The sequence below is a fragment of the Dermacentor variabilis genome, chromosome 1, assembly GCF_050947875.1.
Source record: "Dermacentor variabilis isolate Ectoservices chromosome 1, ASM5094787v1, whole genome shotgun sequence".
NCBI lineage: Eukaryota > Metazoa > Arthropoda > Arachnida > Ixodida > Ixodidae > Dermacentor > Dermacentor variabilis.
This window is the reverse complement of record NC_134568.1, coordinates 281,170,096-281,193,212: the sequence shown is the minus strand read 5'-3', so window position 1 is coordinate 281,193,212 and position 23,117 is coordinate 281,170,096. Positions and strand designations below refer to the sequence as shown.

Genomic DNA, 23,117 nt, shown 5'->3' with positions numbered 1-23,117 from the left:
TTATCATTTCCTACGTCTCACAAAAAGTCTGTTTAATTAATATTTCGTAGTTTCCATAATTGATTTACTTCTCCTTCAATTTCGAAAATTCAAAAATAAAAACACAATTCAGAGCTAAAATATTACTAATACTATTATTCAAAATTTAACTTGCTCATGTTTAAGTACATCCTTTACGTATTTCAGTAATAAGTTGTTGTTACTACTCCTATCAAGGCACGGCTGACTATCATATTAAACATTACTTTATCTCCTTTATTAGCAGTTTATTTTTCGTCTTGGGTTATTCATTCATTTTCCTTTTTTGTTTTACTTATTTATTTATTAAGCAATTTATTTCATTTTTCAGTCATATTACCACCCAATTCATGGCCTATCCACCGTAGTGGGTTTGGACCATTAATTGAGGCTTCTACATCATCATCATCATCATCATCATCATCATCAGTGTCGTCGTCGTCGTCGTCGTCGTCGTCCTCCGTGCATGTTTCACATCAGGGACGTCCGCCTCTCACGCCATGGCGCCTACAGCGTCGTGGACTCCCTCGAAGTCCCAAGTCTTCGATGTTGTTGTCCCTACGGGGAACGGTCCCGAGACTGTCGTCGACGCGACGGCCTCAATAGTTGGTCTCTCTGAGGTCTGCTGCGTTCAGCACATGGGAGGCCTCAACTTCCAAGTCACCGTCAAGAGCATGCTTCTATGAATCTAAACGTCGATGCTGGCTGCCTTGTCATCGGTGGCGATCGTTCTCCTGTTGTTTCCGTCCGCCCGCAGGTCACCAACGTAACCTGCCTCTTCTTGCCGCCCTTCGTTCCGAACGAAGTCCTCGTCCAGGCACTATCGGCAAGGTTCTATCTGGCGACGCTGGTCTTATGAGCGGACAACGTGGCGTGCTGACAGGCACCCGCTTCGTTCGGATGGAAATGAGCGTCACAACGCCTGTCCCCAATTACCTATGAGTCCCTGGTCATGGTGGGACGTTTCCCTACCTTGGCTTGCAACGCGTGTGTCATCGATGCGGCTCCAGCGACCACTAAAGTGCACAGTGCACCGCAGCGCTCTGTGGCCGTTGTGATATCCATGGCCACGAAAACGACGGATGTCACCATCCTTGTCGGCGTTGCGAGGATAGTCACCCTACAATCGTGTGCCCTGTGCGGCGTTCATACTCAGACGCTACTGCTGGAGCCTTCCCCCCCCCCCCCCCCTACCGCCGGCGTCAGCTGCTGTCGCGACTGCGCGTCACGCCATAACCAAATAGATTGCCTTGACGCTGCATCGACCAGCGTCGGCAAATGACAAAGAAGAAGCATGCAGCTCGGGCAATCACAACACGCCATGTTTGCCCGCCTGCCTGACCGAAAAATAAGACCGTGCTATTGATGACGTGGCCGATCGCAACACGCCATGTTCGCTGGCCTCCCAAGCAGCAAAGGCCGATAGCGCTTCCACTTCGGCTGCTACCATCGATCCTCCTGATCGCACCGAGGTTTTAAACATGGCTAAAGCACCTGACCCTACAATTTCTACGCTCGATACACTCGCGAAATCTGCTGTAGCTTCACCCGCCTCAATTGCGTCGCTTACAAAGCCGCATCCGTTGGATTTCGATGAGCCTTCGGCTGCCGAAGTTGCTGGCGGCGATTATATCAACCCCGTATAGCCCTACCGCTAACGACATCATCACCAGAAAACAGCTTCAGCCTCGGAGTTGATAGCAGTGTTGGATTCTCGACAAGCTTGAATGGCCTCCACGTAGGAACGGCGGCCCCACGAGTAAAGCGTGCCCATGCGTCGGCCTCTGGCTCGGACGGTGCCCCGAATCGCCGCGCCGAGTTACAGCGGCCAAAAATACCTCGGCCTTCTTCCAGAGGGTCGAAGAAGTGACGTGTGTACTGCATGTCCCCTGGACTTGTTCCCGGGGCACCGACTTGAACCACACGACCAGGTCAGTTCAGTGACACTTTTAATTAAATATGGCTGACACCCTGGATAATATTTCATTAAACACAGGGGTTCCGAAGTCCTATAAAAGAAGCCGAAATTATCAGCGTGGCCGGCACTAAATATTGTGACATTCTGTGCTTGCAAGAAACACATTTTTTCACCATTGGACATGCTCTTGCTTACAAACGCACTTTCAACCTGGATTCTTTTTCCTCTTTCGCGATATCACGCTCTAGTGGAGTCGGTTTTATTATTTTCAATAGTGCTCTCTTGCGAGGTCATCATTTTTTTTATGATGGGGCACGGCGGATATTGGCATTTTATTGCGTACTATCTTCATTTATGATACGTATTTTGTATTACGTCTTTGATTACGTATTTCTACGAACCAGTGCAGTCAACTAAGTCTAATAATGCCCACCCTGAAGTTCTGCGCTTTGCAAGAAACTCGCTTTTTATACATCCGATTGCATTCGATTCTGCGGCCCCAAGACAACTTCCTGTTATGTCGCCCACCGCGCGTGATTGTTCGCTCTTTGTATCGCATTTTGAAAACATGTTGCGTAGTACTATGCGAATGGATTATGGTAACGTAGAAATGCTTATTGGGCTGCCTCAGGTTCCACCTGAGGTCACTGAACGTCTTTGTGCATAACCGTCAGCTGATGCGGTGAAGGCAGCATTATCTTCCATGAAGCGTGGCTCGGCCCCAAGGCCGGACTGGTTACCCGTTGAGTTTTATCGGATGTTCTGGGAAGATATTGGTGCCACTTTCGTGTCTGTTATCCACCGCTGCTTTGAGAGCTTAGAATTCCCGTCTAGTTTTCGCAACGGTCGCATTGTGCTGATACCTAAGCACAATCCATCATCAGTTCGTCCAGAGGAATGGAGGCCAATCACGCTTCTCAAAGTTGACTACAAGACCTTCACAGCTGTTGTCACTCGACGCTTGGGAAGCCTGATGCCTTCCTTAATAGGACACCTTCAGCAATGCTCAGTCCCTGGCAGAGAGATACATAGTCTCCCGTTCGTTACGCGCGATATAATGACAAACACGCTGACCAGGTCAACGCGTGGTCTCTTAGTTTCACTAGATCAAGAAAAGGCATTCGATCGCCTTGAACATAGCTACATATTTAACGTACTGATCTGTTACGGCTTTTCGTCAAATTTTATTGAACTTATTAGGAATGCCTATTCCGATATCCAAAGTACATTGTTTCTTGATGGTCGTGAAAGTGCACCATTTCCCGTTACTCGATCGTGGTGTTCGTCAAGGGTGCCCTGTATCCCTAGTACTCTTTGTGCTCAGCCTCGAGCCATTACTGCGCTCGGCAATGAGAGACTCTTACGTGTGCGGTCTCCCACTGCCTGGTAGCGGTGTTGTGAAGGGGACAGCTTTCGCCATGGCATCATATTGTATCTCAGGAATGAAGATAGCTTATCCCGTAGCGTTCGAATTTTCACTGAATACGGAAATACGGAATACGGAATTTTCACGGAATACCGAAGCGGGTGCCGCGCTAAATTTTTCGAACTCTCATAATGTGTTCATTGGTTCACCGCAGACACGCTTAAGTCCCCTTTTCCGTCTTTAAAAAAGCGATTCTATTCGTATTTCTGGGCTTGATTACACCTATGTGGCATACCAGACTCTCTGTGGCTCTCAATTCTTGAAGACGGAAGGCGGAATATTCAGGATATTCAAGGGCATGATTTACCCCTATTAGAAAGAAGGTACTTAGCACAGTCTGTATTTTGCGGCCGAGTGTGGTACGTTTGTCACGTTGTACAGCCGCCATTACGTGTAACTAGGTTAGCTTGCAGTCCCTTCTTGGTTCCTTGTTGTGCTGGTCGGGCAGTACAGAACTGGTCTGTCGCGCGGCGCTTGGGCAACCACGCTCTCGCGGTGGGTTCGCGTTCCCATCCGTGTCTGTCTGCTGCCGGCTGCTTGCTCTGCGATTTCTGCTCCGCCTGTTGCAGCGTGATCGGTGTCCTGCGTGCGAACTCGCCTGCTATTTCCTTGTCACAAATTCGTTACATGTTACCCGGCGTGCACTTAAATCGCGGACCACAAGTGTTAAACGCACTTGCATTTTACGCTACGGCCGTGGCATTTTATTGCCACATACTTCAGGTATTTCCTGATGTCGACGTCCTCAAAAAGCGTGTTGTAGATACAATGTCAGCCTTACTGCTTCGTCTAGTTTCCCCAACGCGCCGCGCACGTTCCAATAATGTGTCGTGGGATGCGATAAAGGCGTAGTTTGTGCCTGGCAACCTACGCGACTTCCAAGGTGTGTCAGGCAAAATAGAGCGGTTGGCCGTAGTCCCATCTTCGCTGTGTCGCACTTGCGCCGATCAAGAATCCAATAAACATGTACTGCTGCAATGCGTTGTTGCCAGGGTATTTAGGAGGGCCGTGCATACTGGTTTCCTTGGCCGTAAACCTAACCGCTTTATTACATCTGGTCGCTGCTCACGTGGTCGCTTCGCGCGACCTTTAATTGCTGCAGGACCTATGGTCTATGGCGTAACCGGTGCGAGGAAGTTGCAGCGGGACATCGTCGCCGCGCTCTGTTTCCACTTCTGGGGAGTCTCTACTCTGAGCTACTGTGGTTTCTGTCTGAGGAGTTGTTCTTCCTTGGGGAAGAAGAGTTCCTTTCACAGAGGTCATGTCGTTTCGTGTCGGTGGCTGATGGACGCGTATGGCTTAATTTCCGACCATGGCCTGGTTCTTGTAGCCAGGTCATCAAAAGTATTCGTTTAATGTGCATAGAAGGTAGGTGCCCGTGATTTCTGTGTGTACGTGCTCTCGGATACATGATCATTTCTGTATATACACATCTCATAGCATCACTATAAAATTATGTAAAGTTTCTTTGTCACATCATCATTGTACATAACCATTGTGTACACTGTATCGTATATTGAACATCATTCTATACATGGGACAATTAGTTTGTGTGTAACTGTGCCTTTCCATGGGTCTATGTGGTTATATGTTAGTGAGTGAGGACTCGGACACTACTTTGAAAACGTGCCGTGTGTACAATGCTTGGTTTTTTGGTATATGTTATCGTCCTGCTGTAATTGTGCTGTGACTGTGACTTAGTGTTCCTGTCGTCTCCTGTTGAAATAAACGTTTTTCTTAACATAACAACAAGGTCGTTCTGTGAGATAAATGATGTGCCGCTAAGAGCACAAAAATAACAATAAAGAAAGATCTTGCCAGTTACTTTTGCATTCGAAAGTGGCTAAACACAATAAATGCTTTCGGTGAGGCAGGTTACCACACAGTGGCTGCCTTTGATTGCGCGATAGCTTCTTTGCCACTTGAGCAACTTTCTGCGTGGTTGTTTGTTGGGAATGGCGTTTCTAACCTAAAAAGAGATGATTGCCGAAAGATGCGGTGAGGAAGAGAAAGACGGGTTTGGCGTGAGTGAGTGTGTTCGTCAGCGAGTAGACGACGGAATGGTCGTGAGGCTCATGAAGCAGAGGCCGAATTCAAAAACCTTGCTTCGTAAATGTTCTGTAATTGCCATTGCCCGGCCGCCTTCGATAGTTGTATATCCAGCAGCAGCATTGACTGGAATTTTCTTTTATGAACAATTCTAACGCAAGAGCCTTTTTGTGAATACGTGCCCAGTATATATAGCTATCTGTACTTGCCGTACATATGTGCCGGTGACTGGCTTTGTTCTCTACAGATTGCCGCAATGGGACAGCAAAATTTACTAAATATCCTGTTTGCGAATATTATCTGCTTCAGGAGCATAGTTCTTTCATTAAAGCAATGCCCCCAAGCACCAAGCTGGAGGTCCTCACTGTTGTGCAGATAGTTGCAACACATAGTACGTACCTCTGGCGGCTAAAGTACCATGCTAGCTAGACGGCAGACATGAACGGCGTCGCGGGAAGGCTAAACTTAAGAAGCGAGAGGCCTAACCAGAGCGATCTCGGAAGTTACGTTGGTCACCTAAAGAAGGGCACAATAGGAATCGGAGTAGCGCGGCAGCAGTTTTTGGAGATGTCCGACGATTGGACAGCAAGTAAGTCGGTGTCACGATGACGAGTGTCATATTTGACGCAACTTGATGTACCTATTCAGCTTGAGCAATGACGTCGCAGGTGTACCCCGTCACAGAATCTTGAGAGATCGACACGAGAGTGTCGAAATGTCATATATGATCGCGACCGTGTATAAGAGACGAAGTGGTGACTAAATTGTGATGTCGTAATGAGAATGACTGTACTGGCTAATGAATAGTTCATTCGGGTTTGTCGATATCAGAAAGAATATCCGAATATAAATACCTCAATGAGAGAGCGAGAGAGAGTAAGGAAATGCAGGGAGGTTAGCTAGACTTTGTACAGTTTACTACCATACACTTGAGGACGGGGAGTGAAAGAGACAGAGACAGAGAAAGGCGTTCATATTACTCACGCCCACTAGACACGGCGCAGCGTGCCTGCAGTGGGACACTGAAGTCTATCGCCACCATGTATAGTAGAAGAGCTCGTGTGGCTTTCTAGGCTTATGAGGGGTGAAGTCAGGCACCCAGGATCTTAGTTTAGTAAAAGACCGATAGTCCAGTCGGCTCAAGGCACTCTAGAGATTCTGACCGAGGCAGATGTGAACAGTGGCAGAGGTGACTGATAGTTTGTGAATCTGAATTATCTGAATCTGATTTGAATGAACACGTCAGCAGGAAGTTCGAACCGAGGAGCATAAAGCTTATGGGGTTTATCGCGCCCAAATTGCACAGGGGGTTATGAGGGACTCTGCAGCGGAGGGCTCAGGACTCATTTTCACCACGTGGGGTTCTTCAACGTGCACCCAGTGACAGGTGTTTTAGTGCATCTCGTTTTATTGGAATGGGGCCGGCACGGCCGTGATCAAACCGTCGACCTCTTGATCAGCAGCTCAACGCTATAGCCACTGAGCCATCGCGGCGCGTAGGCCGTACGTTTAGAAGCCGTTGTTGCCAACCGCTTCGCCCATTCGAAACAAGTTACAAGGAAGTGCCTTTGCCAAACAGCATGAAAAAGGTGTGTGAACGTAGCATGCATTTTAATCATTTGTTCTTGCTGTTCAACCACATCACCTCGGGGTATTAGAATGGGGAATGTGTAACGGGAGAGAGTTTAACAAGGGTATCGCTTGAATAAAAGGTCATATATGACCATATATGAGCATCTATAGATGCTGCTTGAACGCTTCCAGAGATCCGGGTACTCGCAGATTTCTATATGTGCTATTAACCGAGTCCTCCTCAGGCAAGCTAAGAAGTAGCAGGACAAGGAAGGAATCGATAGGCGGCAACGAAGAGTGGCCGTTTTCCTTTATATGCTTGACAGTTTTCGTAGACTACCGGGCTAAGCAGCTTCAGCTGGCACTACCAATCACCTGGAGATGGTATACGCTCAACCCACGTTCTTCGTGGTTTACTGGATCCCACTCACGTGCGGCAGAAGTTGCACAGATCAGACGGACAGATGCCTAAGCGATCAGGTAGGGGAGCATGACGACCGAATTCGCAAGGGAGGCGACAGTACCTTGACACTGCATTGTAGAGGTTGTGGGTGCTCGCCGCACTTTGATATTTGCGCAACTATACACCGCGACGGGTGCAAGTGCACGCAAGAAATGGTCATAACGGCAGAAATTCATTCTTGCGGGCAGACAATTGCGCCAGGATTCCGTATTTATATTAATCTCGCAAATAAATGTTGTACCTTCATGCAGATGTCCTCGAACGCTTATATATATATATATATATATATATATATATATATATATATATATATATATATATATATATATATATATATATATATATATATATATATATATATATATATATATATATATATATATATATATATATATAAGCGTTTCCCACAACGCCAAATTTGTGCTCCATTTATATACGGTAATGAAATTTTTTGCAGGATTTCTTCATGCAGAAGCTGTAGAATTGCCTTGTACAACTGATTGTGCACTAATTACAGCATTATTCAGCGTTTTTCTTAGTTTTCGTATTAAAAAAAACAGTTTGTGCATATATACTGCTAAAAAAGAAACTTTCAATGAACATTAGTTGGAAAGGCGTCTTGTTTGTTTCACGTGTTGGTTTCACTACTGTCCCGTCCGTGGTGCGCTGTTGAAAGTTTTAAGTATGCATTCGTCCAGATCCACACCCTGTCGACTTCAACACTTGGGGTGGTCTCGTCCGGCTGCACGGCGCTCATAATCCCTATTGACCGTGCACGCAGGATTCTCAGCGGCCGCTGGTGCGCGTCACTGGCTTCGGGCCGCTCATCACAGACAGCCTGGGCGCTATCCACGCGTACATCACAGGCCTCATCCTGCGGCCCCCTTCGCCGACTGCGCTCTACTCGTCGCTGCCGCCCGTGCAGCACGACGCCGAGCGCCGGCTGTGCACGCAGAGCGCGGGCTCACCGCCGGAGCCCGCAAAGGACACCGGCTCGGTCTACGGTCGCGAGCAGCTGCTGCCCGAGCCCGAGTACCCGGTGCGCCGCAAAAACATCCGCGAACTCAGGCAAGTCGCCCGACTCGGGATGCACTTTGTGTCGACGGCGCCGGGGAGTTACATACGCCGAGTTGAACGCAGAACACTATGAAAAGTGTCAAGGTTAGTTGTTGCCTCTGTCGGCGCGCCCCCCTCCCCCAATCCCAAGATAAACGAATGAAAAGAAGAAAGAAAAAAAATAGAGGAAATTCACGTTAGCACTTCCCATAGCTTCATTACTTCGCAGAACTTAAAGATGATGAGCAAAAGTGTCGACAAGAGTGCCCCGCGAAACAACTTACTTCTCAGCCCCCAAACAGTATACTCAGGCCTTACACTATAAATGCACTAAAAGCGTAACTGAGATCTGTCACTACAAGACGAGCGAGGCATCACCACGAGCCAGTGCTGGGCAATATCGGAGATACATATATTTTAGATACCATCTTAGATACTCTTTGGGTATTTTGTATCTGTATCGTAATACGTCTGGCAAGACGTGTATGAATATCTGTATTTCCGATACTTGAAAAAATGTATCGGGTACCTTAAGGCTCAAGATACTGGGCTATCGCAACATCAACGTGTGGAACTATAAACATTTGCTTAAATCCGCTTCTCAAGCTGATACTGCTGCCACTAAGCCACCTGAATAAAACTAAAGGCAGCGGCATTATTTCATCTTTCGGCCAGCCCTGTTGCTGCTGCACACCTGTCCGGTAAATCGGTATTCCGTTAACAGTAGTACGTTTACGGACAATGTAAAAGTCCACAGTGGCTGTTAAGAATCACAAGCGACCGCCCCACGTTTGTTGCATCCGTGGCTGGAGGCCAGACTATGCAAGAGATAGAGGGAGCCGGGGAACGGACGAGGGGCGCCCCGCTGGGCTAGCGTCCCGACCGGCGCCTCGACCCGCAGCCTGATCCGTGCCACCGGGTTTTCGGCGGACCGCCTGCTGAGTGCGAACCGTCGGCGCCTCCTAGAGGGACGAAGGCGTCAATACGGCCAACGGAGAACTTGGATTTTGTCTTTCTTCTCTCTTCCTTTTCTCTTCCCTTCGATCTGTCTTTTGTAAAAAAAAAAAAAAAAAAAAAACGGTCTCGAAACGCATCCCAACGAGTGAAGTTCTTTCCTTTGACGCCGTCCAGCTTAGTTAACGCGCGGCAAAAGTTAACAGTCGTCCAAGAGCGACAGTAATTGGAGTCAGCCCATCGGCGCGAGTATTCATTCACAGTGTTGTTTGCGCCATCGTGCAGAGGCTTCTTATTGACGTTCTTGTAATTAGATGGCGACCCGCTATAGCTGGTCGGCAAGCAGACCAGCGACTCCCATCAATTACAAAAGTGACAAGCAACAGCTGTTGACAGCACCGCGTGCAAAGAGCTTTCATGTTAAGCAGCTAAAGAAACCCCAATAAGTTGTTTCGGAATGAAAATATTATAGTTTGAGCAAGACAAACAAAAATTTCTCATTTCATTCATTTATTGATACTGTCAGCCCAACTTTGGGCTATTACAGGAGTGGTAGGTCACAATACAAGCAAAAATATATTTACACTATAAAGAAAAATAAAGTACATTTTGGGGAATGCACTGATAGTAGCACCATGGCAAATACAGCATGTAATACAATACCCAGGTGTACAGTATAACCATTAGGCCAAGCATAACTGCGAGTCGGCCTAGTTGGAACATATTCATATTTATACTTTTTGTGCGCAAACAAACAGGGACGAAGAATAGGGGCAACACAAGGACGAGCGCTTTCTAACAACTGGTTTCATTTTTGAAGAACTACTTACTTAAATACCCACAGAACTTGCGCGATCTAGAGAACAGAGCACGCCTACAGCGCATATGATACCCGCTGATCTGCGCGATCAAGTCAAAAGAGCAACGTCAATATTACATACAACACTTGTGATAAAAAGAAGGCGTGGACAAAAGCCACCCAGTCATACTAAAAAGAGCAAAGTGCATAAAAACAACCACTTACAATAACATGCGTTAAAGATGTGATGATAGAAGCGAATTTTCTTTATCTAACAATGAAACAGAAGGATGGCTGATGCATTTTTCTTTTTGTTTTTCAATCCAGTATGCTTCCACGATTTCCCTAGCGGTTTTATCCCTATGCCTGTACAAAATGTCTGTGCTAGTAACACAAGGGGAGCAACCATGTTCTTGGCAATGCATTGCCAAATGCGTACTAGGGCGACCTTTCAGGCTAGACAAGTGCTCCCTTAACCTAGTGTTAATGCATCTCCCAGTCTGCCCTACGTACACATGACCACGTTGTTTACCAGATTCCTATGACGTGTGGTCATGTGTACGTAGGGCAGACTGGGAGATGCATTAACACTAGGTTAAGGGAGCACTTGTCTAGCCTGAAAGGTCGCCCTAGTACGCATTTGGCAATGCATTGCCAAGAACATGGTTGCTCCCCTTGTGTTACTAGCACAGACATTTTGTACAGGCATAGGAATAAAACCACTAGGGAAATCGTGGAAGCATACTGGATTGAAAAACAAAAAGAAAAATGCATCAGCCATCCTTCTGTTTCATTGTTAGATAAAGAAAATTCGCTTCTATCATCACATCTTTAACGCATGTTATTGTAAGTGGTTGTTTTTATGCACTTTGCTCTTTTTAGTATGACTGGGTGGCTTTTGTCCACGCCTTCTTTTTATCACAAGTGTTGTATGTAATATTGACGTTGCTCTTTTGACTTGATCGCGCAGATCAGCGGGTATCATATGCGCTGTAGGCGTGCTCTGTTCTCTAGATCGCGCAAGTTCTGTGGGTATTTAAGTAAGTAGTTCTTCAAAAATGAAACCAGTTGTTAGAAAGCGCTCGTCCTTGTGTTGCCCCTATTCTTCGTCCCTGTTTGTTTGCGCACAAAAAGTATAAATATCATTAGGCCAAGTTATGGTATGCGTACACATGTGCTTTTGACCTTTTCAAGAAAATCGCGTAAAGATGATGTCCTTACTATTGAGTCTGATAACAGATTCCATTGTTTTATTGCTCTCGGAAAGAAGCTGTATTTAAAACAATCATCGCGAGTAATTGGAGGAGGGATATACATACTGTGGCGATGACGAAAATAGTTACTAGGAGAGAAGTGAAAATAGTCATCTTTATCAATTTTAACATGACCATGAATAATAAGAAAAAGAAACTTCAAACGGTCATACTCGGTTCTAGACTCTAGAGAAGGAAGTTCAGCAAGTTCACATAACTGGGTAGGAGAGTGGGAACGACGATATTTGTTAAAAATAAACCGTGCAGCAAGCCGCTGAATTTTATCCAGCTTAGACTGATTAGATGAAGTGTATGGGTCCCACACAATTTTTGCATGCTCCATAACCGGTCGAATCAAAGTTTTATATGCCAGGCACTTTACTTCAGGGGTCGCATTATACAGATTTCTTCTAAGCGACCACAAGGCTTTCTAGGTACTAACAGACATTTCATTCATATGCAACAAGATTGGTCGCAGTTGAGACATTTCCAAGCAAACGTTTTCGTGCATACGCGTGTGCTCGTTCATTATACAGATATATAATAAGAAATTTGCTAATGTATCGAAGTATCTTAAGATACAAATGGAAATAATCGTATCGGATACAATAATTGCGGTAGTACCTTGTATCTGTACCTTAAATACTTGTTGCCCGAGTATCTTGTTTCGTATCATGATACAATTGTCAAGTATCTTTGCCCAGCCCTGCCACGAGCACTCTTTATCTCCAGGCAACCCTAGAACTTATACATTTAAATACTCGTTTTTTTTTATTTCCGAACAATAAGTGAGTAGAACAAACTGCTCCCAGCCTTAAAGAAAGAATTGAAATTATTCATAATGTTGAGTTTTGATACACTGGTGAGTTTCCATGTTGTTTGTTTAAACACAACGTTGCCCCTCCTGCTTGGGTCTATCAATGCCTGCAGTATTATGTAAATGAATGAATGAATGAATGAATGAATGAATGAATGAATGAACGAGCAAATGAATGAATGAACACTTAGGCTGAGATCAAGATGTATGTACAGGGGGGGTCAAATGTTTCCAGGCCACAGCTTGCGCGAACACGTTGACTTAGTGCCCATGTGGCGTGTCATGTATAGGATTATAAGAGCCTCAAGGTTTTTGTGAAGAGGGTACGGGACACTGTTCCTCACCACTCACAGCTTCCGAGTGCCAAAATAACTCCAGGAGCTCCGCAACTTGCTTGAGAGTGAACGATGTCGAACACGCTGTGGCCTGGAAACTTTTGACCACCCCTGTAAATTGTAGGTGTGCGTGTTCGGCCGACGTGGTACATGTCCTAATATTAGGCTTCATGGCCTCATCGCGAGAAATGAGCATTTTTTTTTCGTTCTTGCGGTGGTTTCCAGACCCGCAATATACAGGGTGGCCCACGTAACTTTAGGCAAACTTTAGAAATATGCAAGTGCCACGTAGCTGGACAGAACCAAGGTAATGTTGTTTCACGTCGTTTGGAGATACTCAGATAATTTTTTTACATTCCGCCTAATTACATAGTTAGCTTTAATTAATTAATCAACTTCTCAAATATTATAGTTAGATGAAAAGTGTCAATGAGAAAATTGTAGAGCAACATTAAAAACTCCCGATACAAGCTTCTGTTGCTCAATACGTACTACATAAAAGTGTTTTTGCAAGCGTGAAAGAAGCCCGCGAGTACACGCAAAATTTCCGCGCGACTGGCCACTCGTGGCACTTTGCGCGTATTCGCAGGCTGCTTTCGTGGGACACATTGTATAATGAGCGTAAGTTTGGGCATGTATAAGAAATATACGGTAAAGGAGGGGGTGTCGTCAGGGCGAAAAAAGAATGCATAAACGCCACTATAGTTGTCTAAGTATGCGTAAGCTTACTCCAAAATTTCAGTTGGCCCACCCCAAATTTCGAATTTACCCACCCCATAATTTCAAGTTGGCCCACCCCAAAATTTCAAGTTAGTCCACCCCTAAGCTTAAGTTGGCCCACCCACAAACTTCAAATTGGCCCACCCACAAATTTAAGTTGGCCAACGCCCAAATATTACGTTGGCCCACTCCCAAATATTAAGTTGTCCCACCCCCGAATTTCAATTTGCCCACCCCTACTATAGGATTCCCCATGCATTTTATATGGAACCCTATGCAGGGTGTTTCACGTAACATGAACCAAGGATTTTAAAAAGTCGTTAAAAGCAACTGAATAAAATCAAGGAGGCATGGTTTGCCGTCATGTAGCACTCGATAGGGTATTTTTATATTCCGCTTAATTAGTTAATTAACTAAGATCACTTTTGCAAAAATTTTTAATATTAACTTTAGGGCCAAGTGCGTTTCGTTACCTTGTAGAGGGTATTCTAAAACGATCGATTCAATTTTTGGGGGGCAACATACATGCTGCGTGGTGATTTTTTCCGTCGTTTAAAAGAAAGCCGCGAAATATGAGATAAAACCACGTGACTGCGCTCGTGCGCTATTGCGATTTTGCTGGTGTACTCGCCAAAGAATGCTTACGCATAATAACAGCGATTAGCATACAAAGTAACGTGTCAGTAATAAGTACCATATAATGTGGACAATACATAGTCCGCACTCGGTGTATAGTCCGCAGGGGGCAAGTTGAGCCAAAGAGAGAGAGAGAGAAAAAAAGGAGTTGTTTTGTTTTTGTTTTTATAATCTTGTATGGTCCACCGGGACGAAGTTTGACTGAATTTTTTTTTTTTTTGCTTTCCTGCAACCAGTATACAGCGCATGTAAACATTATTCAGTGTCAGTATGCAGTACACATCCAGTATTCAGTATACATGATTCAGCACCGTCAAAAGTGTTATCGTGTTTTGTGCGTGCATGAAGTTGCGCATAAATGCGTAGTGCATTTTTCCAACGAGGTGTTACGCATGCCTGTGCTCGTAAATCCAAGCACTGAAATGCAACCACTTCAGGTATCGCAAGCAGCAATCGCTCGCATAACACGTGCTGCAAGTATGAGCCGAAAAAAAAAAAAGATTTGTCTTGTGCAGCGACGGTGACTGCGGAGCTGATTTCTCATTGTGATTTAGCGCGGCAAAAATTTGCAGCCGCAGCCTGGCCTCATTTGCTTCAAGTGCGCCTCCGATCTTAAAAAGATTAAATCATGTATGCTCCGCTGCCGTAGATAACCCGCACACCGCTAAATTTGAACTTATAAAGCTTGTATATAGTCCGCGGACTATAACCCGGAAAATACGGTACTTTATAAATACTCTGTCTTGCGCCTCACAGGGAAATCGTTGAAGAAGGTCGGGCGTCGTGCTGCTTTGCCAAGGTGCAGGAGTTCTACGAGCAAACGTTCAGTTCCCTAGTTGAGCTGAATGCACTATTTAAGGTGAGTTATTTAGACTTTCAGTGCCATTTGATATCAAGTGCTGCAGCACTTTGTTAAATGAACAAAAGGTGTATGCGACAAACAAAGTCTCCCACGATAACCTTCAGGTATAACGTTCAATTGACATTTGTGTGTCAAGCTCGAGTAATGTTACCGACAATGGTCTATATAGAACTTTTCCGACATTCCAGTGATATCAATAATAAAATCATCAAAGGTGACGGCTGACAATTTGAAGTTTTTACACCATTTCACACATTTGCTGCACCCGCCGTGGTTGCTCAATGGCTAATGGTGTTGGGCTGCTGAGAACGAGGTCGCGGGTTCGAATCCCGGCCACGGCGGCCGAATTTCGATGGGGGCGAAATGCGAAAACACCCGTGTACTTAGATTTAGGCGCACGTTAAAGAACCCCAGGTGGTCGAAATTTCCGGAGTCCTTCACTACGGCGTGCCTCATAATCAGAAAGTGGTTTTGGCACGTAAAACCCCATAATTTTACACATTTGCTGAAGCTTTCCGCTATTTATTGTTATCGCTCGGACGCATTATGCAACGAATGATTACAATTGATGTTAACCTTTAAGTACCCGCCGTGGTTGTTCAGTGGCTATGGTGTTGGACTGCTGAGCACGAGGTCGCGGTATCGAATCCCGGCCTCGGCGGCCGCATTTCGAGGGGGGCGACATGCGAAAACACCGTGTACTTAGATTTACGTGCACGTTAAAGAGCCCCAGGTGGTAGAAATTTCCTGAGTCCTCCACTACGGCGTGCCTCATAATTAGAAAGTGGTTTTGGCACGTAAAACCCCATAATTTTTTAAACCTTTAAGTGGCTCACATAGGTTGTTGACTTTTCCAGGAAAACCCAAATCAGGATGATGCGAAGCTTGAAGATCCGGAGATCAAGATCGACTTGTTGCATGCGGTGTATGACACTCTAGAAGAGCTGGTGAGAGTTTTTATCACGTTTCATCCCGTTGGTCACCATTCTATAGTTTCCATTCTTTCAATTATGCTGTGTAGATTTCTGTAGCTTATCTTATCTTAATTATATTATTTATTTTGCAGCCAGCGTACGTGAGCAAGGCGGTTTTAAAAGGAATTATTAACTCGTTACTAGCTACAGACATCAGGTAATTATATTCATTGCATAATCTACATATGTCGTACGTGCTCGTGACAGTAACCATCCAAACATTCAACCAGACTTCCCGACAATAATACCACGCTTCAAAATATCTGTGTTTCCTTTGTTTCAGATTAAAGACAAAAGATGACACGCGAGCTGTATATATTCTGCTTCAGGTATAGACAAGTTTTGTGTTCATGTTACCCGGGGCGCTATATCGTAAAGTTATTCCAAACTTTTCTATTCCATTTCTGAAATCAGCCCTCCATGATTGGTCAAAAAATTTTCGGGCCACCCTCACTTCGCTTGTCTCTGATAGGATGTGTGCACACTGATTATGCATGATTAGACCGAACGAAAGAAAAAATATTATTTATGATTCGACGCATTTTTCGCCATTAGCCCTCTGCTATTGGTCAAACGTTTTCGCGCTGCGCCCACTTCGCCTGTCTGTCACGCGGTAACACAAAACCGCCAAAACTGCGGTTAACGTGTACGCGTCAAAGTGACGTGTACACGTTAAAGACGCATTAATATACAGAACAAAACTGAATCTTTTTCTGAATAGCCGGAGACTGCCCCGTTCCGAAAGCAATACAAGATGGCTGCCCACCGATTGCGCTGGGACTAGCTACTCCGAGCGGCTGGGGAGCATGGATCTATTTGCATATAATAAACATTTTTCCATGGCAGTATAACGTTATCGAGCCCTTTCGGCACGTGTACGACACCAATTTGCAAATTCCTCCTTGCTGAGAATACGTTCTGGCGGCATTTTTATTGTTCCGTTGCGAGCCGTCGCGATTTTCGACGAGCCAGTGCAAGGAAAGTAAGGGAAAGCGGGCCGATTGCAGACGCCAGCACCACCCGCCTCATTAGGTTATCTATATTCAATGCGCTTGCTCGGCCCCAACGAAACCCTCTCCACTTGAGCGTGCCCTTCGCCTCTTGTCAGCCAATTCGATAAGAAAATCTATTCAATGTAGGCAATGCTATTGGCTTTGAAAGCAAAAAAAGAAGTGGCCTCCTATAAACGAGGAGCGCGTTTGGTTGGGTTTTTCAAACAACGTTTCGGGTTACCGCCCGATGCTTGGTGGTTACATAAATTTGACGTCAGGAGATCGGAATAAAAACAGATTGGAATAGGTTTGCGTTATAGGGGCACCCTGTCTTGTTTACCGCTGTTGGTGCATGAATATAACATGTACGCTCTCCTTGTCGCTGTTTCAGAATCCCATATTTAGCAGCCAGGCGTCATACACCGTATTTGCACATCTTTTGCGCAAAGTGGTGTCATTAAAAAGCTCAGACCACCAACTGCTCATTCACTGGTTTTCAAAGTAAGCACACATTCGCACCGTTTTCTTCAAAGTATTGGTACACATATGCGTAAAACAGTGAACAATAAATACAACGCACTGCGTCAAAAATAATATTAGTGTGATTACTCAGGACATTCTTTTTTTTAATTCTGCTCTAGTATAAATTGAAAAGCACTTCACAAAATAACAGCCGTACAGGTTGGTAATATCTAAACAAATAAACATAAGGAACTACGTCCAGTTGTAAAATTGTTGCCAGTCTCTTGTTTGACTTTTACCACCCCGCTTATCGAAGGTTCTATAAAGGGGAGAGCACAGTTGTAAGTAGTAAGCACACCGAAAAAACTTCAGCGGCTTCTTTCTCTCCCTCTCTCACTCATGGCTGAATCGCCCGCCAGTTCTACGCCGGAGAGGCTCCGAGCCTTAGTGAAGCGTCTTCTGCAGTTCATCACCATACGAGAATTTCCTCCCGCGAACGGCCACAAACTGCCGTCCATCAGCAAAAGCCGGTGGTGGATTCCATGCGCTACGAGAGTGCTGGCTCTGATAAGTAGGTACTCTTTTAAGAAAGCGCGCATCTGTCATATTGCTTCTGCCTTCCTCACTTTTTTCTGACGTTTTCTTGACGTTACACTCCGGAAAAGCTCCGGTTACTTGCACTACCTGAGCCAATCTCGTCGTTCGTCAGTTTTAATCGTGACATTGTCGTTACTTGTTTTTTGTTTTTTCATCGATAATAATTACAAGCTCCGACGGCGAGCGTCCTCTTTTTCCCTACCGACACACTATTCTGAGAGCCAAAGAGCGCATTTACAGCGAAGCTGTTAGGGGGAGCTCCACGAGGGCTTCCGTGTGGTGGTTCCCGCAGTGCAGCTGGCATGTGGTAGCGTAGCCGGTATCGAATGTCAGCCAGAGAACAGCCCGAAACGCAGACTGCGTCGGAGCCCCGTTGTGGCTGGCGCCAAAATGCCGCTGGTGATGTCGCTGGTGGATTTATGTGCTCCTTTCGTGAGACGGGGCGCTGCTTCGGCACATATTGCACTGCTGTGGTGCTATTCCGAACGATGTGAAGCTCCGCCATATTGTTCAACATTGTCATCTTGTCATCTATCTCTGATAGACAGGGCGGATAATCAGCCTCACTGATTGGCTGAAAGCACTAACATGGCAAAATTCGACAAAATGGCGAAATTTGATACTGTTCAGAATAACGGCTTCAAAGCCATTTCCTAGTTGATAAATGATGTAGCCGTAAAAATAGCATCAATGTTTAACCGACCTGTCGGCGATTCCCCAGAACTTACTCTGTAAAGCGTGCTTCACCCCATAATAATGTTGCAGCAGGAGATGCCGCCTTGACGGACACTTTCCCAAGTACTGCCGGTTGGCGATATTTCGTGCTTGTGGTTTCCCAAATGCAGATCGCGGAAGCAAAGATGCCATTGACCTTTCTGCAAAAGCGCAGCAAAATTTTGTTAGCACAGAATGTCATTGGTTTCCCGCCTGGATTTTTTTTTTCTCCTGACATGAAGTGTGCTGATGAGGGAACGCGTGGGTCTATTCTAGGACCTCTGCCTTAGTTGCTTCCGAGGTCGTGTGAAAGGCTAAAAATCCCCGTCTTAATTTACAGAGGTCCCCTCTAGGGGAAAGGGCCCTTCCTGCTTGTCGCGGCATTGTGCACGAGTCAGAAACCCCTCATACATACGCAAATAAACAGGATCGCTCTTTTTCCTTTTTTAGCAAAAGCAAAAATACGGCTTGCAATCGCATTTCTTTAGCTTCTCTTAGGCACGTTATTTTGCGGTTCGTTCGATGAAAAACTTTGTAATGACTTCTTTACTGAGGTGCTAGAGAAGTAGACGCTTAAGAGACTGAATCAGGCCTTTACGCCCAGCTTCTCCGAACCAGTACTGTGTGGTAGTAACTATGTTACAGTGACAGTAGTTACCATGTTGAAAAATCATTGTTGCAGATGCGGCAAACAACAAGAAGAATCCGAACATATTGAACTACACCGAGTTTTACAACAGTGCCTTAGACCACATCGATCTGATGTCTGAATACTACCGGTGGCAGTCTCCGGGAAAGCACACAAAGCAAGTTTCTTCACCTTCTACAGACTCATAGACTTTATTTGTCGTTGTTATATCTTACGAGAACAAAAACTTAATTTTCTTAAAGATTTAAAACCACAGCCGCAATGAAGCATTGACAACGATTTTGCAATCTTCATTATAAAAGTAAAGTGTAGTTCTTATAGCCAGGGGATGAACTGCGCCCATAAATAAAGGAATGTATCTATGGTTTAATGAAATTGACTAACCTAAGCATGGTGTTTTACGAGCTGCAGCTGTTGTGAGAAAAAAAAATAATGGAATGATTTCGCTGCAGTTATAAAGTAGGCTATGTACTAGAATGGCTGCCGACACTGAATCCGTGTAAATTATCTTGCATTTCAAACACGTGTTCATACAATACGCAAACGCAACAATTTTCGTGCAGGTTTTCTTACTGCCAGTATCCTTTTATTCTAAGCATCGTGGCGAAGAAGTCTATCCTGCAGCGAGATTCTGAACAACAGATGATACTAAATGCGAGGGTAAGCATTGATATGTTCAGAAATCTGCCTGCGATTGTTACCATAGCCACATATCTCGCTGCTTTTACTCGCAGAGGAGTCTACTGAACCGCGCTCTTCACCATCAGGCGCCAGATATTGATGTATTTTTTCTCAACCTGAACGTTCGGCGGTCACACCTGGTGTCAGACTCACTTAATGAGGTAAGTCGGTATCAGAAATGTCTACGTACATTTCATGCCGGCAACTGACAACAGCTTGGCTAATTCGGTGCTGTGAATAATCATTTCGGAACTCATTGGGTGATTACGTGATATATAAATCAGCTCAGAAAGCGCACAAGCCTCATGAAACATGAGAAGCACAGCGCTGTTCTTCCCTCTAATCCTTATTTGAAGCATTCATACATGTAATATACGTAGATAGGATGTGACGGTGGAACTGACCAAGAATCAAACAAAAGCGATGTAAGTATCAGCCCATGCAAAATATACCAGACACATAAAATCAACAACTTTCTATCGTCTCTCGTGATCTTGAATAAAGTGACAGGGCCTTGTCTGTCAAGTGCCCTGATGGCTTGCTTGGGCACATATCGGCCAACCACACGATTTCCGCTACGTCAACAATTTCTCGCGTGGATTGATCTGCACTTTGAAAGATGTCATCTGGTGTGATGAGCACTTGATACGCGACGAGTGCTCTGTCTATGCCTCTTTCATTGTTCATGCAGTTTGTAATTTCTCTACGCTGCTTGTAGGCCATGAACGCGCTGTGCCACCTTGTCCAAATCTCTATCATAGTGTGAACCAAATAGATAGCTAAAAGACAGAGGCAAAATAATTTCTGCTTTCTCTCCTACAGATTGCAAGAAAGCAAAGTGACTTAAAGAAAAAGCTTAAGGTTACTTTTGTTGGCGAACCAGGGCTGGATATGGGGGGTCTGACAAAGGAGTGGTTTCTCTTGCTCATAAGGCAAATATTCAGCCCCGACTACGGTAGGTGGTTTGTTCTGCAGTTCAGATATGCATGCAGAGCACACACGGCCTTTGAACACTTGCGTATTATATTGCTTTTTTTTACCAACATCTGCAGGCATGTTCGTATATCACAACAAGGCAAGATGCTACTGGTTCAGCACCACACAACTAGGCAACCTACGAGAATACAACCTCATAGGCGTTATATCCTTCACTGCGTGCCGTATCAGTCAGACACTTGAAAGGTGCTCCTATTTTGTTGGCTAGCAACTAAGGCAGTTAAACTTTGTGTACACGCACAGCGAATGTGGCATATTCCTTACATTGCACACCTAATGGGACTCGCTGTCTACAACTCAATCATTTTGGATCTCCATTTCCCGACGGCGTGCTACAAGAAGCTGCTCAACCCTCCAGTTGTTCCGCACAATATTGAGAACGCCTACGTAGGGATCTGCAAGTTCACAACGGAGGACCTCGCCGAAGTGATGCCGGTACTGCTGTTGTTTTCTCACATTTCTGTACAGAATAACTGCACATCTGTAAAGATACATTATGTTTCACACACGTTAACAAATTGGTATTAAAAGCGCCATTTAAGTGTTGCGTTCTTGAAGGCCGCTCTTGAGAAAAGCCGGCCACCGGCTGAAACGTTGCTTTCTTTATTTTTATTTTACAGTGTACCAACACTTCCCCATTATTACCTCGTTTATCTCCGTTCTCTTGGTCGGCGCTCTTTGGCCACTTCTGGCCCTTGCGCCAATAAACTCCAGTCATCATCCGCTCTTTTGGATGTGTGCTGGTCTACTGAAAGTACGGAATACCAAGATTCCCAATCACATGCTTTTTTTTTAAATATACCGTCTTAGTTTCATTCTGAAACGGTGCAGGCGCGTTTTTGGAGTCATCCTCTCAACTGCGTGGATCAACCTGCGTGTGATGTACGGGGTTGGCAAAAAAAGTTACATGCGGTGGGATTCACACAAACATTAGAGTTCCAGGGGACCTTGCATGAAGCCCAGAATTCAAAGCTGAGGGCTGCCGCCCTATAGTGCTGCTTATGTACGTACCCCTACTGAGCAGAAATTTTGATTCCTTTTTTAATGATATTGCACATCGTAACCTTTTGGCACCGATAGTCATTGCAATTTCTTTTTTCTGCATGTCGTTCAAATGAAAAAAGTAATAATCAGTAATGGTGTTTCTGTTTATTTCAGGATGTCGCTGTTGGTTTAAATGAGCTGCTGGCGTACGAGGGAAACGTTGAAGAGGATTTTTGCATGAATTTTCAGGTGATATAAACACACGAATAGTGTTATATCTTGCACCCCTTCCTGATCGCCGTGACAACGTGCCGCTTTTTGTCCCTCACAGGTTTCTGTAGAAGAGTTCGGAGAAGTGAAAACCCACACCCTGAAATACGGTGGCGAAGACATTCCAGTTACAAGCGAAAATAGAAAAGGTAAGAGTAAACTTGCGGCCAAAGCTCTAAACTGAGAAAGAGCACGGAGAGCGTAATGTACATACATTCATTGCGAAATGGAGCAGCAGAAAGTGAGCATTTCTAACATCTCCAGCTGATCCCCTACGCTACCTGCACTTGCCTTGACTACTGGAGTGGTCTTCGTTTTAGACTTAATACTATGTTATTAGTATCACAAATTGACATCTTCAAGTAATTGCAGATTAGAATATAACTCAGCTGAGTCATCATCATCATCATCATCATCATTATAATAAGTTTGGCTACGCCCACTGCAGGGCAAAGGCCTCTTCCATAATTCTCCAACTACCGCAGTCATGTGCTAATTGTGGCCATGTTGTCCCTGCGAACTTCTTAATCTCATCCGCACAACCAAACTTTCTGCCACCCCCTGCTACGCTTCCCTTCTCTTGGAATCCAGTCCGTAACCCTTAATGGCCATTGATTACCTTCCCTCCTCATTACATGTACTGCCATGCGCATTTATTTTTCTTGATTTCAACTAAGATGTTATTAACTCGCGTTTGCTCCCTGACCCAATCTGCTCTTTTCTTGTCCCTTAACGTTACACCCATCATTCTTCTTTCCATAGCTCGTTGCGTCGTCCTCAATTTAAGTAGAACTCTTTTCGTAAGCCTCCAGGTTTCTGCCCCGTAGGTGAGTATTGGTAAGACACAGCTGTTATACACTTTTATTTTGAGGGATAATGGCAACCTGGCTGTTCATGACCTGAGAACACCTGCCAAACGC

The 23,117-nt window shown here is 45.1% G+C and overlaps 1 protein-coding gene across 1 annotated transcript in view; it reads left to right on the top strand.

The window, feature by feature from the left end:
* Positions 1–23,117, top strand: part of LOC142565903 (putative E3 ubiquitin-protein ligase HECTD2) — a 53,648-nt gene that overhangs the window by 18,021 nt on the left and 12,510 nt on the right. The window contains exons 2-16 of the mRNA XM_075676495.1: positions 8,228–8,514; positions 14,773–14,875; positions 15,736–15,825; positions 15,945–16,009; positions 16,136–16,181; positions 17,236–17,345; positions 17,726–17,877; positions 19,300–19,423; positions 19,830–19,926; positions 20,001–20,108; positions 20,770–20,902; positions 21,000–21,088; positions 21,217–21,378; positions 22,102–22,176; positions 22,259–22,346. Coding sequence (XP_075532610.1) covers positions 8,228–8,514; positions 14,773–14,875; positions 15,736–15,825; positions 15,945–16,009; positions 16,136–16,181; positions 17,236–17,345; positions 17,726–17,877; positions 19,300–19,423; positions 19,830–19,926; positions 20,001–20,108; positions 20,770–20,902; positions 21,000–21,088; positions 21,217–21,378; positions 22,102–22,176; positions 22,259–22,346 — 1,729 coding nt within the window. The remainder of the gene's footprint in view (positions 1–8,227; positions 8,515–14,772; positions 14,876–15,735; positions 15,826–15,944; positions 16,010–16,135; positions 16,182–17,235; positions 17,346–17,725; positions 17,878–19,299; positions 19,424–19,829; positions 19,927–20,000; positions 20,109–20,769; positions 20,903–20,999; positions 21,089–21,216; positions 21,379–22,101; positions 22,177–22,258; positions 22,347–23,117) is intronic.